This window comes from Polistes canadensis, unplaced genomic scaffold, assembly GCF_001313835.1.
Source record: "Polistes canadensis isolate GaletaPanama2010 unplaced genomic scaffold, ASM131383v1 scaffold_47, whole genome shotgun sequence".
NCBI classification, from domain to species: Eukaryota; Metazoa; Arthropoda; class Insecta; order Hymenoptera; family Vespidae; genus Polistes; species Polistes canadensis.
The window spans coordinates 213,678-230,920 of NW_014569594.1; the positions used below are offsets into that span (position 1 = coordinate 213,678).

Sequence of the window (17,243 nt, forward strand, 5' to 3'; positions counted from 1 at the left end):
CATATACCAATGTGTGCTTGTAATATTTTTTGTTATCGCTAGATGGCAAATTTATATTTTGACAATATGCCTATTTATAAATAATAGTACAAATTAATTTTGTAATTATTGTAGATTATTATTTATAGAAAATTGACATAGTTTTAAAAATATTCTTTTTAATGCAATTCATGTATCAATAATAATAATATAATTAAACATATAATATTCTAGATAGGTTATGTTTTTTTTGTCATCATGACAAAATGACAGCCGTGATGGTATACTAACAAATCTAGTGCTTGGTAATCTGTGACAGTTTATAAATAGGTGCCCATTATGTGAATTAATAACGATTATATTTTATGGTTTTATTATTGCATTTATGAAGATAATATTAGAATAGATTTTAACGAAATAAGGTACAAGGGTTGCGAATAGGGGTGGCGGGAACATTAGTATGATTTGATATTTGCGGCGATGAACTTTCGAGTAACTAAAGCCAACTGATAATAATATTGTCGTATTTATCATGTGTAAAATGTTACTAAAAATATTGTAACCTATTTATATCTTGGAAACTAATTCAGTACACACTGTACATATTTTATAATTTAAATAATTTTGTGGATTTTAAACATGGAGTCGATTTCGTCATTTATGGAAATTTTTGTAAGATGCACAAAAGAAAATAATCCCAAGGATTTAGTAGAATTCTTAAAGGATAGTCATAAATACTTTCAAAGTTTAACAACAGATGAAAGCAGTAAGCATTTGGGAATATTCATCAACATTAATATATTTCATATTAATTTAAATCACAAATTTTTTCTTCTATGTAGAACAAGCATTGTCTAATCTTTTTAATAATGACGAAGGATTGCTCAGTTTTCTCAAAAACGAGCTTAACAGGCCAGTGTCAAGGAGACTTTTTGATAATGTAGTTATAGAAGTATTTTCAATAATTGGATTTATTATAGACAATCTTCATATGATATTTCATCAGTATGTTCAACCGGTTAAAGTATGAATCTAATTTGTATATTTATATAATAATAAATATCATATAATTGTGTAGATTCATAATTTAAAATAAAATATTCTTGATTTGTTTGTTCTGTTTAGGATATTTGCCAATTGGCACTTATTATGCAATGTTCCATGTATATTAAAAGGTCTGCTTGCAGTACTTTGAAAAAATTAATAGAAAAATTTGAGGAAAATGAGTTAAATTTAGATGAAACTGTTAAAAAATTTATTTCTAAATTCTATAAACTCCCTATTAAAGGTATGCCGTTTAACACATTGAAAATAATAGTAATGATTATTAAACAAAATATAAATATAACTACTTATGGGTATATATTTTTATTACAGAAAGAAGTTTTATCTTTTCTATTTTTGGAATAATAGCACAGCATCATCCGCAAGTTCCAACCTTGCAGAAATATAAAAATGACATTTTTAAATTACTGTTTAATGATTTTAAAAGTCAGGTATAATGCACTATTACTTGAATATTGTATATATGCATAGACGTGTTTATAACATTATAATAACATAGATTTATATTTACAGTATAATCCTTTATTAAAAAATCTACCTAACGAGATTCAAATTTATTTGGAAGTTCTAACTAATATCTTAAATGATCTTTACACACCTGAAGAAATAGGTTCAGAATATTATGCAGAGTTATATAAATGGATCAAATATCTTAGCATGCCAAATATAGCAAAAAAGTATATCACAAGAACAGCAATTGTTTTTTTATCTAAAAATATAAATCTATTTTCTACATTTGTATATAATGATTATAAATATTGGTATAAATTATTTTACAATTTAACAAAAGAGAAAAGTGCGCATGGACAATGCGGACAGGAAGCATTAAAAGCTTATTACAACAATTTAGAAATTGTATTAAAATCTAGCGACGAAGACAAAAATAAAGCAGTATTTTTGGTAATAAATTTTCTCATACAATAAAAATATACGAGGTATCCCAGTTTTTTTCATTTTATTATTTTAATTTATTGAATATGTTTTGCAGAACAAAACTGGGATACACATCTTGTATATTTCATTATCAATTTAATAATATTATATATTTAATAAATCTGATATATGTATGTGTTAATTTTCAGTATTTTAAAAATCTTTTTAAAGAACAACTGATGGATCCGGCATTAGATCCAAATTCATTAAGACTTGTAGTATATGGATTTAGTAAATTGGCTGCTCCTTGTAAAATATATTTTCATAATGATGTCAAAGATATGTATTTACTTATCGCGGGCTATACAGTTTCTTTGTTTTTAAAGTAATTTTCTTATTATGTTCTTACAACAGATATACATATTACGCATATGGTATTCAAAATTGCTACTGTATTTTACTTATTTGTATTTTAGGGAAAATATGGAACAGGCACAGTTTGAAAATATTACTGATTATCAAGAAGCATTATCAGAAATACTTCGTCACGTATCAGATGTGTCTATTGGACAAATAAACCTCCTAATAAAAATTAGCGTTTTTTCTATCAAAAGGTATCCTGATTTCTCTGGAATACGTAAAACTTATGCAATTTCGTCTTTAATTAAAACTTTAATTAATATTGCTTCCATAAACAAGATATTATTAGATGAATTTCTTTATAATATAAGTAAGTTTATATATATTATTTTTAACTTTATTTATAATACAATAATCTATTATTCTCTATTATATTTTAATTTTCTATAGTTCTTGATGGAATTGCATGGACATGCTCACATACGTTACGGATTGATGCTGAATTGCTTGGTGAACTACATAATCTTTCAAAAAATCCAATTTGTTACAAGAATTATTTGCCTTTATGGTTGGAATTGTTGAAACCAAGTAGATATAAATATGAAGAGATATTAATACCACAACAAGTTTTTGATAAAATAATAAATATCTATATTACTTTAATAACTAAATTAAATTTAAATACCAGGATAAAGAACGATTGTATTCTTTCTGATATAGCTTTTTCTCAAACTGCTGAAAATGAAAAAGATTTCCGAATATTTCTTAATATGGTGGATCTTATGATTGATATAATTAATCGGATTGAACCATTTCTTTTGGAAAATACAATATATAAATTTTTATATGAAATTATTAGAATGTCTTACAAATATCCTTTGATATCAGGATTTTACAAATTAGTTCATGCAATCATGAAGAATTCTGAAATATTTTCTACTCTAGATAATGAAGATGATAATAATACCGAAATACAAGAATTAGTGTATAAGTATTTGATAAATACTTTAGATCAGATTATTACTTTTTCCAATGAGTTATTGACTGCTTGTCTTTATTTAATTATGTGTATACCAATTAAATATGTACCAAATGTATTGAATCGTACGATTCCTACATTTAAAATTGCTATTACGATGGGTTTAAACGATTTTGATCTTGCCTCTGTTATACTTGATACTTTGGAAAAATGGATATCTCATTTAGATCGAGAAAAAACGAAGGATTTCTTGTTAGAAATAATACCAAGTTTAGAATTATTTCTGCAAAGCAACGAAAGCTCTACTGAATTATTACAAGATATTATAAAGTCTCAGAGAAAAAATGTTAAATATATAACTTTAATTGATAATGAGAATGCATTAGAAAAACTTCAAAGAAGAATCCTTTTATTTTTTGGCTCGCTGGATTCCGATGTCTTATCAGATGTCGTATATAGAAGAACTTTAAATACAGGATCAACTTGGGATAAGAAAGATTTACTTAAGTGTATGCTGTATTTTCCAGATTTGAGGATAGAATTTCATTTTGATAAAATTCTTCCCAGATTGATAACTTTGGCTCAAAGTTCTGGAGATAGACGCACAAAAGTAATTGCAAGTGAATTACTTCATAAAATGGTTTCATTTATTCTTGGTAAAGCAAAGCAACATTTAACAGTAGATATAGATCGTTTTGCTACTTTATATGAAACATTATATCCAGTATTACTTGATCTTAGTTGTGATTCCGATGAAGTTGTGTGGAAACTTTTTCAACCATTAATGATACAATTGTCACATTGGTTGAGCTCACAATTTATGTTTAAATCGCTTATAACTGCATTGTTTATAAATTTACTTTTTGACGGTCTATGCAATAATGAAAAGTCATCTGTCAGAGAATTTTCTGGTTTATGTTTATCAGAATTTATAGATTGGTCTTTGAGACAATTTCCAGAGACAAACGAACACAATGGACATATTCGTGACATCATAAGAAAGATAACTAATTTTGCAGTACATCCTTCTAAAAGCAAACGTATGGCAGCAGCTACGGCTTTTAATCATCTTTATAGAATTATGCGTGAACATGAAGAAATAATTACAATATATTGGTTAGAGCTATTATATTGTTTTATTAAAAGTCTAGAAGGATACAATGATATCTCAATACATAATGCTCTTAACCACATTAATAAAGTTATACAAGTTAAGGCAGATTTATTGAATGAAGATAATTCATTGCGTAGAAAACCATCTGCATTTACAGGAAGAACATTAACTGATGCTGTTAATTGGTTATTTACTCAATGTGGATCTTTAGATCCAAATTGCAGACAAAAAAGTATGGAATTGTTTATTCAGATTTCCGAACATCTTCTTAATTATAATTCGCCAACAGAAGTCATTGAATCTTATATCGAGAAAAATGGAATACAAGAAATTAATTGTATAATATTGAAAGATTTAAAAGTAAAAGGAGAAAATCTTTCCTTTAAAAATATGTTATTGCTTTCGAAGAGTTTGGACTGCTATATATGGTTGATAAATAACAGCTTAATCAATATGGATTATTTATTTACCGATATTAATCCTGAGAAAGATATTATTTTTGATTATATAAGAAATTTTGTACACTTATTGCTGGAAACTAAGATAGAAAAAAAAGATAAAATAGTTATTTCTAAAGAGATTGAACAATTGCAAACGTTGCAATGTAAAATTATAATGAGAATATTCAATTTTATTCAAGTTCTTTTCAATTTAAATATAGACATTATACCAGATTTTGTTCTCAATGAAGAATTATTTGAATTAATAGCTAAATGTATAATATGCCCACAAGCACTAGGATTCGACATGAGGAATGTTACGATAAATGAGCAATTACCAATATTGTTAGAACAGTTACTGCAAGTACTCGTACAAAAAATGAATGATTCGTTACAGTATTGTTTTAAAAGAAAAATAGAAAGTTATGCAATGAAACATTGTGCTACCTTTTTAACTTTGCATGAGAATAATGATAAAATATCGACAGAAATTTGGGATTATGTAAAAGGTCTTATTTTATTAGAAAATTGTAATATTCTTTCTCAATTGTGTAAGGTAAGCATTAATACAAATATTATTTTCTAGTTAATAATGTTATATAGCGTGTTTTTATTGTACATTGCGTATTATAGGATCAACAAATTTTTGATAATTTTGAACGTGATATTGAATATATTTTTAAATCTTTGTCAAAAGAAGAAGCTGGAATTTCTGTTTGTGTTGGTTTTCATACACAAATAATAGAATATTTACAGAGTGTAATGACATTGTTTCTTACTACTTATAAGGTAAATTAACTTCTCTTTAAATATATGCACATAATATATAGAAATCTGTGATATTGTATTTTAGAAGTAATATTATTATCATAATTTTTTAGAAAAGTATGTTTTATTTTTTGGTTCTAACTAAAACAATTTTTTCAGCCATCGATAACAAAAAAATTAATAAATTTAATTGGAAACAGTGATGTATTGCTTGGATTAGATACCATAGAGATAACACATGGAGAATATTTTTTGAGCATATTTAAAGATGCCATTTTTGGATACATACTAAAAAATATAGAAGAAACTATGATAATTCTTGAAGATCTATTAGAAACAAACGCATGTTTTGCATTGACTATGTTAGAAGATTTAATGCTATTTGCACAGCATCATAAAAATAAATATAAAGATTATATAGAATCGTTAGTAACTACAATCATCAAAAAGTTCATTATTTTAGATAGAATTGTAAGTAATATTGAGCGTAGAAAGGAGAAACTAATTAACATTTATGGAATTTGCGTGCATTTAATGCATAATCCTATAAAAGTTGCGCAAATGTCTGAATATTTTTATCAATGGATTCTAAAAGAATTTACCAGACAAGAAATAGATATTGAATACAAAACTAAGCTTTTACAACATTTTCTTATATGTTTAACGGATATATCATCTACATATAAACCTGAATTAGTTACTATTCTGCGCACATTAAGAAAAGATAGGCTTTCAATATCACATAACGTATTTTCCGAACATAGTATGGTTGCAATGAAAATTAAAAATTGTTTCTACATGTTATTAACTCTATTACCTATTACAAAGTCGTTAATGGTCTATGAAACTATAATTTTTTTTGCCGCAAGTAGTGGTGAATATTTGTTTACTGAAAAATTAGAAGAGTGTATGAAAAGATATTTTGATAGTATTCCTAGTAATTATGCTTTGAAATCATTAGAAATGAGTTATAAATACTTTATGGATCTTAACAGTTTTGGTAATGATACCACCTCTAGTAGATTTGACATTTTACAGAAATTTCTTTTACCAATGTTTCAATTTTGCAACATTTGTGAAATAGAACAATTTTATGAAAATAATATTAAGGATATTTATACCATTATAACTAAAAATCTTGTGGGTAATGATATAGATAAACAACAACTTATTATATCTACAATTGGTTGTTACGAACTTGTTGGTATTATGTTTGCAAAAATTGATATACAAAAAATAACTAGCGTCGATAGCACAATTACAAAAAATGCTATTGACAATGTGAATACTGGTACAGAACTTTTATCAGGATTATATGCAAACACTCTTCGTGTGCGATCTTTGAGAACAGATAATCCAGAACATAAAGAAATAATGAGATTATTACATTGTTCTGCATATAATTGTTCCATAGCAATTGTAAGTTTAAAGGATAATGAGCAAGCATATATGAGCGTATTTGGTGAAAACAAAAGTAAAAATATGCTTATATGGGATAATATTATTAATTTGGATAAAAAATATAATATTCAACAAACTGTTAAAAATTATTCCAAAAATAAAAAGAAATTAATTAACATAAAAAAGCCTAAAAGCCAAGAATATAATACGAACGAAAACAATTATTCATACATTTATAGCTACAATATAGCTGAATCAACACTTTGTGAAGATTTAAATGCTTATGATTTAAATGAAGCTCATATTATTAATCAATCTAAAAATAATAACAAAGAAGAAAGTATGAGCTTATTATTTGAATCTGATGATTTGAATGATCATGAATGTATGCCATCTATTTGTGGAGTTTTAATACATATGATGTCTAAAGGAATTTATGTTACTTCCAACGAAGATAATCTTACGCTACCTAAATCATTAAAATGTTTCCATGACTCTATGTTAATACAACGCAATAATAATGTCAGATTATTTATGTTAAAAATTATATTGAATGCGTCACAGCTATTTGAACATTATGCTAAATTTTTCTTACTTCCAGTCATAGCTACTATTAATTCATATTTAATTACAAACAAATTGAATTATATTATTACCGATGCTTTATTGACATTAATAGATTGGCATAAAGTTGCCGTACCTAATGAAACTAAAGAGAAAGAATGGGCACAAAAACTATTTGAAAAATTAATTCAAAATATATTACTGACTAATGAAGACACATCAAAAGGAATTTATAAGTACAATGTTAATATTATTAGAATGATGATTGCAGTTTGGCATCAATGTTTAAAAGTTCCAACGAATTTCAATGAAATAATGATAAATTCACCTAAAACGGCTATTCATCTAATACTAATGTTTTTAGCTAACAATACGCAAGTGGAAATTATTTGCAAAGACGATATTCTAGAGTTTCTACAAAATAGTGTTGAAAATTGGCAAAAAGATGAAGAAATGGTTTTGCAAAGTTGCGAAGCTCTTGGAATAATATTTAAATTATTTAAAAATGATACAAACTATTCTAGTAAATTACATGACATCGGTGAAAAATTAGAAAATTCTTTTCGACAGATGCAAATGAAATTTGGAAATAGACAAATTAGATGTATCCAGGCTTTGTGTAAAAATTATCCAGATATAGCCACAGAATATTTGGAATTTATTATGCTAAGTATGTCCAAAGTTGATTCCAATGGAAGAGCTATTTGTCTGGAATTATTTTTGTTAACGATTCCACAACAATCTAAAGAGCAAATTATAAAAAGACTTAGTTACATAAAGTTCCATAGTATATTAAAAAACAGAATTGTGCTTTGTGAAAAAATAGCACTTCAAATTATACATGAATTAGTTCTTATATTAGAACCATTGGATCTTTTACCACTTGCTAAATTGGTTTCTCCATATACAAAGCATGATTTTTCGGAATATAGAGAGATAGCTTACAAAATCTTCATGAGTATATATAATAAATATTCAAAAATAACTTTATGTAATGATATGATAGAAAAATTGAGGTATTTAAGTAAACAAACTCTACTTGGAGGTTTATTGGATCCTGCTACAGAATTACAAACGAGAATATTACATTTTTGGACAGAAGATAACAATTTAGCAAGCAAAATAACAGATAGATTGTTAGAAATTTTAAACATATATTCACCCAATACAGAAGATGTTTTCCTACCATTTATACCACTTACAATGTTGCATCTCCTGACAAAGACAGTTGAATATACAAGTAAAATGTTCGAACCTTTAACTGATTGTGATTATAAAGATTATGAAATTATTCCTTCATGGAAAACCAAAAATTTAGGATCTATTGCACCATTATTTGCTCCTTCACTGGCAAGTCAAATGAATCAAGTATTCACTCAAACAATGTCTTCGACATTTAATTATGATTCTTTTTATACATCATTTCAAAGTAGCATCAATTTTCGTGCAACACAAGATCCAATATTTGAACAAACATATCCAAATGAAGATCAAGACAACCAAATGTTTTTGAATGACACAGAATACGATATGAATGTACAAGCATCAAAAATTGTACAACCTGCTGATAATAAACGATCAAGAAGATTTTTAGCCAATTCGACTATAGTTTCCAATATCATTAGACAACGAGAAATAACAAAAAATTCGCAACATGCTAACATGATAAAGAAAGAAGCAATAAGGCAAAGGAACAGTGTAAAGTTATGCAGGTAAGTATTTCTAATTATATGCATACAATAGAAACATTAAAATTATAACCATTACAATTTTATTATAGAAAGTATAGATCTGGTGATTTTCCTGATATTGAAATTACCCTTTCTGATTTAATTGAACCACTGCAAAATTTAATAAAAAAGGATCAATTGATTTGTAAAGATATAACAGTTGCAATGTTTAGCTCTCTTATAGAAGCTATGAAACTGCAGCAAAATATAAATATCATTCATGATATTGTTTCAATCTTAAAGAAAATATTATGTAACTGTCAAGAAAGTTCTCCGCTGATGGCTGCGATGCTAGAAATAATGCTTACATGTCATATAATTGACTGTTCTCCTGATATTACAACAAAAATTTCTAAAGCAAATCATTTTAATTCCATTGCTACACTTCTGTTGGAAGAAAATTTAATATATAATTCTGATGAAACATCACCACCTCCTCAAAAAAGATTGTGCTTGGCTGAGAAAGAAATTGATGAGCAGACTAACAAATGGGTACAATTAGCTAAACTTTATGAATCTATGAATGAAATCGACATCGTTTTAAGCATTTTCCGAGATAAAATTGATAATAAACATTTACAGGTATTGTTGCATTATATAATATAGTAACAATTGTTTTATTTCTTTCTATATATTTCTTTTTTGATATTAAATTTATATTTTAGGATTCTTCTTTTGCTCAAGCTACATCTGATTGGGTAAGAGGAAAATCAGCATATGAAACTGTCTATACAGAAGAAGGAGGATTAATTAAAGAACACTGTCTCCAAGGTTTATTCAAATGTTTGAGTCATTTATCAGACTGGGATAAAATTGATACATATATAAAAGATAGATTAGATCAAAATTTAAATAATATTTGGAACGATGCATGGAAAAATTGGATGTTTCCATGGATGTTTCAGGTTTATGTGCACAAATCATTAATTTTAGATGAAAGTTCAGAGTTTGTTGAATTTAAGAAAGCAGTAAATCTTTGGTTTGAAGATGAACAGAAATTAAGTTATATAAAAAGTAATTTTGGAGAAGAATTAGCTTTATTCTTTTTAAACGAGGAACAAGCTAACGCTCATGATTTTTTAAATGCTACTCTCGATGAATTAAGGAAACAATGGATACATCTACATCCATTGTCTGTTCAACTTAAAAAGAAGAAGCTGGAAAAACTGCAAGGAATCAGCGATATCGATCTATTTTTAAAATATTTGAAAGTCTCAGATACTACTCAAGGCGCACAAGATTTACTAAGATTCTGGCGCAGAAGTGTTCCTTTAGTGCAAGATGATATTCTCTTGTGGAATAAACTGATCTTATATAGAATAAACTTTGCACCACTTTACATACAACATTTAAACAATACTATGGAGATTGAAACGCAAAGTGACGAAGAAAATAATTATATTTATGAATTACAAAATATTTCTTATCAACTTTCACTTGATATGATTAATATGGCCATAAGTCACAAAAATAAATTTATAGCAAATCAACAATTTAATTGTTTAAAGAAACAAATCGATAACTGTTCGTCACAAATTAAACATAAATATATATTGGCCACTGCTAGGCTCAAATATCTAAAGGGAGAAAATGAATTAGTTTCTGACAAAAAATTATCTCATTATGTTTTTTCTTGGAAATATTCGCATAAAATATTGGATCAAGATGATCTCGATGTTTCGCTACAAATTGCTTCTAGACATCATATAAGTATGCTAGCTACAAGATTTGTACAGTTAAGTTATGAAAACGAACAATTTGTTGATGTATTATACAAAAATAGCACGATCTTAAAAGAATTAGGGGTCAAATTCAGTAGCATTGAAGATGTAAGAAATCTTTTGGAATCTTATAGCTTTAAAAAAATGGAAGAATGTTGTAGTATTGGAAATCCAAAGGACTGTTACTTTATTTTGTCTAAATATTGTTACAATCAATTTTGCAAATTTTCCGATAATATTTATTTGTTCAAAGAGTTTGTAAATTCTACATTGAAAGCAATGAGTTATGGTTCGGTAGATGCTGCACATTATTTTCCTTGTTTATTAAAACATCAGTATTTGAATGACGATGAAGTTAAAGAGATTTTTATAAACAACACTAACAAAATTCAGTCTTGGTTATTTCTTAGATGGCAAGCACAATTATTTTCTCATCTTGGGACATCGATAGCGGATTTAATTATACCGATTATTGAAAGAATTATTGAAGATTATCCAAATGCTCTGATATATATTCTTCGTTTAATAATAGAAACAAATCCGAGTGTATTGAATGATTCACGAATGTACAAAATCAGGAAATTGTTATACGATAATCAAGAGTTAGAACAGTTTCTTAAAGCAATGCAATATGTTGTTCAGCCAGAATCATATTTATGTTATTATCTCCATGAATGTGTTAAAAATTTGTCAAAGGGTCCAGCTACTGCAATTGATATCTTAATGAAAAAGATTCCATCTTTGAGAGCAAACAGAAATGAACCAAGACCAGGAAATATATATAATATAATTAGTAAATTTAATTTAAAAAAACTTGAAAAAATGCAAGATGAGAAGGAAATTCGTCAATATTTGAAACAATTAGATCAAACTCTAAAACAATCGCTTCAGAAAACGAAAACTAATGGATTGCTGAAAAATTATAGTCCATGGTTATGCGAGTTTAGTGAAAGCCAATTAGAAGTACCAGGACAATATACAGGCTATAGAAAACCCATGCCTCAGTATCACATTAAAATTATGAAATTAGAACCAACTGTAAAAGTTATGGAATCATTACGTAAACCAATCCGTATCACAATAATAGGTGATGATGCAAAGGATTATATGTTTTTAAACAAATTTGGAGAAGATTTAAGACTCGATCAAAGATTGCAACACACTTTTTCAATCATAAATAAAACTTTGAATACCGATATAGCTTGCAAACGACGTCATTTATTTATTGATACGTATCAAGTATGTAGATTGAGAATGTAATTTCGTAAATACTTAGTATATCTTAAATTAACAAAAATATAATAGCATTATATTTACTTTAATTATAGGTAATTCCACTGTCAAAATCATTAGGTCTCATAGAGTGGATCAAAGATACCAAATCACTGTACGATTTAATTTATTTTACTCTTCCTAAAAATAAATATCCTCATTATGATAGCATTGAAAAAGAGTACAATGCATGGATTCAAAAAGCTGCTGGATCTTCAAGAAATTTAGCAGTACAATATAAAGAAGCAACTTTAAACTACAATGCTAATGCAGTTATTATAAAAATGAATGAACTAATTGCTAAAACGGAATGGGATTTGTTACGTAAAGCATGCATAACATTGTGCCCATCGCCAGAAAGTTTTATAACATTTCGACGAAATTTTATTACTAGTTATGCTACAATGTGTGCAGTACATTGGATTTTGGGGATTGGAGATCGTCATCTATCAAACATATTAATTTCTATTGGGTCAGGGAAATGTTTAGGTGTCGATTTTGATCAGGCTTTCGATGCTGGCATTGATTCAATGATACCTCAACTTATGCCATTTCGCTTAACAACTCAAATCCTTGGACTTTTAAAACCATTTACTGAAAAAGATCTCTTTGGAGCAACAATGACGCATGTTTTAAAAGCTTTGCGATGCGATAAGAGTACTATTCTTGCATGTCTAGATGTTTTTATACACGAACCTTTGAATTGGACAGAAAATGTTAACAAAGCTTTGGAAAGAATTGAAGAAGTGAATACCGGTAAGTGTAGAAAAGTGTAAAACTTAATCTAATCCTTCTTGTACCTCTTACTTGTACATTAATTTAATTTTTGTAATATCCTAGATGTGAAATGGTTACCGCAAAAAAAAATTAATATTATAGAAAAAAAGTTGAACGGCAATAAACCATCAGCAATAATTTTGGAACAATTGAAAGATTTATACAGTGATCAATATTTTGAAAGATATTATATGATAGTTAATGGTGATGATGGTATTAAACGTACTCGTTTAAATATCAGAAATGAGAAATTAACAGCAGAGGAACAAGTAAAATTTATTTTTCATTATTATTAATTGTTATGCCTATATTATAAATATTTATAAATATATTTTCACAGGTCGAATGTTTATTAGATCAAGCGACAGATTTTAATATTTTGGGTCGTACATATGTTGGTTGGAAACCGTGGCTATAAACTATTCCAAATATTTCAAAAAAATATTATCAAATTTAATATAGTAATAGGAAAAGCTTTAAATGTGTCGATAATTATGTAAGTAGACTAACAATAAGTAAAAAAAATTGAACAAAAATTGATATTATGATTTATTTTATAATATAAATANTTTTAATATCAAATAAATTATCAATTTTTATTTCACGTATTGTACTGTCATAAATTCATAATTATATCAGTTGATATATTATTATTTAAATTATGTTATTAAATAAAACTTGATTAGTACTTATGTAGTATTATGTGTTCTAACCTCAAAAAACATCGCAGTAGTGTTAAAGTGTGATTTTAAAAGTTATTAATATTACTAGAATAATGATAAGTTTTCGTCCTTGTGTAATGCACATCACGATTTTACATAACAATATTTGTTTATTACATAAAATCAATATTAAAACTTTTTCCATTAGTTCATGTTTCTCTTTTAAAAATTCACTGGTTAATATTAACCAATACAACAGACAATTGATTCATTATACTGGCATTGTTGACAATGCAATATCAAATCAATGCTCTAATTTGTCGAAACAAATATTAATAATTAATAAAATAAATAAAAATAATATATATGAGAAACAATGTAAATTTATTTCTACACATAAATCTTTGTGCAGCAAAGTCATAAATAAACAATCACACTTTGGAACAAATCCGCTTTTTGTCAAAAGTGATTTTACCACACGAAATTGTTATAATGTAAGACAAATGTCAAGTTTTTATGAACGAACATTAGATACTTGGTACAAGAATTATGTTAATATAATAACTGGTATATCTGAAAGTGCACCTGTGGAATTTGTACAAAATTCTTTAATAAATATACATTCTTATACAGACTTACCGTGGTGGGCAACTATAATATTGACAACTATATTATTACGATTAACTATTAGTTTACCAATAGCAATATATCAGGTATTTAATATTATGTATATTTTGTGATTACATATACTATGATTTCAAATAAGTTATGTATATAAATTAAACCAATAAAAGTGTAGAGTATTTCTATTTGTTTTTATTTTATTTTATGAAAATGTTTGAACTAAATTTAAAAATCATCCAATGTTACGTTGTTAATTGGAATTATATAAAGTTGCATTAACACTAAACTTACCAAATTTTTATCCTTCATTAAAATTTCCAATATAAACTGATCATTTTGACTAATTATGGTAAGTTTACTGTTAAAGTATCGCTATGTAATATTAATAAAATCATACAATCATCATTACAATACATCATCAATATTTACATTATTATTTTTAGCAAAATATTACTGCTAAGCTAGAAAATTTACACCATGAAATGACTGGTATTACTACAAATTTGAAACGAAAAATGAAAGATGATATGTTTCAAAATAATTGGTCACAGGAACATGCAAGACATATGTATAATCTTTCGGTATGTGATTATTATTATATTTAATGTTTTATTATTATATAAATGTTTGAACACAAATTCTATATATTTAAAAGAATGACATAAATTTTTTGATTATAGGTAAGAAAAAAAAGGAAGGAATTAATTGTCAGAGACAATTGTCATCCGATGAAAACCGTACTTCTCGCATACATCGAAATTCCAACATTAATAATATTAACATTTTCACTACGAAATTTATGCTATATGTTACCCAAAGGCGATATGTGTAAGAGAGAGAACAGTATTTGATATAATTAACATTAAAAACTATTTTTATTAAATTCTTATCCAAATGTTTGATTTATTTAAACAGATGCTTATGAGAATTATCTTCAACTCACAACGGGTGGTTTCGGTTGGATAACAAATCTGACGGAAGCAGATAGTTTTTTCATATTACCTACATTAACTGCACTAATAAATTTAGCTAACATAGAGGTAAGATTTTAATGTAATATATATATATATTGATCATTTTCTTTAATAATATATTTATTGAAATTGTTAACTAAAGTTTATTACAATTGTTGCTTATAGATCTTTCGCATGTTGAGATTGCAGGAACCTACAATATTACACAAAAGTCTTACCAATTTTCTTAGATTAGTATCAATCGTGATAATACCTTTATCACCATTAATACCTTCTGTGAGTTACAATAAAATAATTTCATTAAAATTGTATTTAGTAATTCATTGGTAATTTATCAAAATAATACATATTTCATTTATTTCAGTCTCTGTGCTTATATTGGATAACGAACAGTGCTTGTACTCTGGGTCAAAAAACTTTATTGTTATCCCCAAAAATTCGCAGATTGACAAGGATTCCTGAAACTGAATCAGAATTATCACATCCGTATAGTTTTTTGTATGAGAAGATAAAAAGTAAAACAAATTTGGAAGCACTGTCGATGAAAAAATTAAAATAATCGATTAAACATACTTATGTTTAACATAATATACGTACAATAAAATAGTGTGTAAAATAGTTTTTGAAAATAGTATTAAAAAATTTACAGTTAATCGCGAGTGTGAATATTGAATAAAAAATATAAATGAAGTAATTTCTATTCATATTTCATTCATTTATTATTCATATGACCCTTTTACTTTGTGTTAGTTCTAATCTTAAGAATAATAATTTATTTAAAATATACATAAATTTATCGCATCTTGACCTTAAGTGCGATGTTATAAGGTCGATTAAAGCTAATTAGTATTTTAACATGAGTCAATAGCAATCGATTGAGAAACAGGATCGATAGTACGGGAAAAAAAATAATTTCCGTGATAGCGAATTCTAATAATGATAAATTGTTTTCCTTATTTTCCGTGTCTCTATATAAAGACCATTCCTTGATCAGAGAAGGCAATTACGATTGTGAATCAAAGGACGAATCAAGATGAAGTTTAACGTTGTTTTATCGTTAGTACTTCTTTGTGCTAGTTTATTCCTATTTGAGTATTCAACGGTAAGTAATTTTTTTTCATTTCTTTTCTCTGTTTTTATAGATTTTATGAAAAAAATCAAATAACGTACAAGACGAATTATATTTTTGAAAATATAATTAATCTAATGATCTTTAAATTTTATACTTGAATTAAAAATAAATTATATTTTTAGGCTCAAGTTATACCATATCCTGGTGATTGCAGTAAATATCAACAATGCGATGCCAGTGGTTGTTTCATATTGAGTTGCGGTGCAGGCACTGAATTCAATCCTGCGATTGGAACGTGCGATTATCCTTTGCAAAATCGGGACGGTTGTGGTAACCGAGGATGATCAATTTTCGATGGAAATAAAATGCATGTTGCACATGTAAATATGTTATTCGATAGAAGTAGATTTATTATTGGAAAAATAAAATAAATGAGAAAAAATTATGAATAGAATAAAAGGCCGTATATTTTTATTGACACAACATCTTTATGATTAATATTAAAATTGATACGTTGTCCGTATATTAATGTACTAAATGCTATAATTACCAGCGTAAATGAATGCATCCTCAACGCGATATGAATTTTATTATCAGCATTAATAACTACTTGTATGTATGAAATAAAAAACATCGTTGGAAATTCCAGTAAAAATCAGAGGATACGATGTTGTAAAGAAAATTCTTTTTAATCTTCTTGATAAATTGAAAAATACAATACACGCATAACTGCATTACGTGACCAGTTACCAAGTATTTACATACGTCACTGGAGCCCAAGTGTTATTGCGGCGAAATAATTATAACTTGATTTTAAGAAAAATAAGATTTTCCTTTTTTTGCTGCTTTCCTCCTATTATCGGATTTA

The 17,243-nt window shown here is 26.7% G+C and overlaps 3 protein-coding genes across 4 annotated transcripts; all 3 read left to right on the forward strand.

Moving 5' to 3' along the window:
* Nucleotides 1–197: 197 nt before the first annotated feature.
* LOC106785244 (DNA-dependent protein kinase catalytic subunit-like) lies at nt 198–14,418 on the forward strand. 2 transcript variants are annotated; one of them, XR_001381506.1, is made up of 16 exons: nt 198–745; nt 822–1,003; nt 1,105–1,267; nt 1,357–1,475; nt 1,558–1,944; nt 2,127–2,302; nt 2,394–2,647; nt 2,728–5,366; nt 5,444–5,599; nt 5,738–9,255; nt 9,324–9,855; nt 9,939–12,233; nt 12,323–13,022; nt 13,107–13,312; nt 13,384–13,539; nt 14,339–14,418. XR_001381506.1 is itself a non-coding variant. In XM_014745526.1 (15 exons), the coding sequence occupies exons 1-15, from the start codon at nt 619–621 to the stop codon at nt 13,459–13,461; spliced, it is 11,532 nt and encodes a 3,843-aa protein (XP_014601012.1). In that variant the 5' UTR covers nt 198–618; the 3' UTR covers nt 13,462–13,544. The 2 variants fall into 2 exon arrangements, 1 of the variants encoding a protein (XP_014601012.1); XM_014745526.1 differs by lacking the exon at nt 14,339–14,418 and having other exon boundaries at nt 13,384–13,544.
* On the forward strand, nt 13,689–15,994 carry LOC106785250 (mitochondrial inner membrane protein COX18). Its single transcript, XM_014745534.1, has 6 exons — nt 13,689–14,418; nt 14,773–14,910; nt 15,010–15,157; nt 15,245–15,369; nt 15,469–15,579; nt 15,668–15,994. Exons 1-6 carry the CDS (start codon nt 13,819–13,821, stop codon nt 15,860–15,862), a joined length of 1,317 nt encoding a protein of 438 aa, XP_014601020.1. The 5' UTR covers nt 13,689–13,818; the 3' UTR covers nt 15,863–15,994.
* Nucleotides 15,995–16,201: 207 nt separating this feature from the next.
* LOC106785251 lies at nt 16,202–16,835 on the forward strand. Its single transcript, XM_014745535.1, has 2 exons — nt 16,202–16,405; nt 16,558–16,835. The coding sequence occupies exons 1-2, from the start codon at nt 16,337–16,339 to the stop codon at nt 16,717–16,719; spliced, it is 231 nt and encodes a 76-aa protein (XP_014601021.1). The 5' UTR covers nt 16,202–16,336; the 3' UTR covers nt 16,720–16,835.
* Nucleotides 16,836–17,243: the final 408 nt, after the last annotated feature.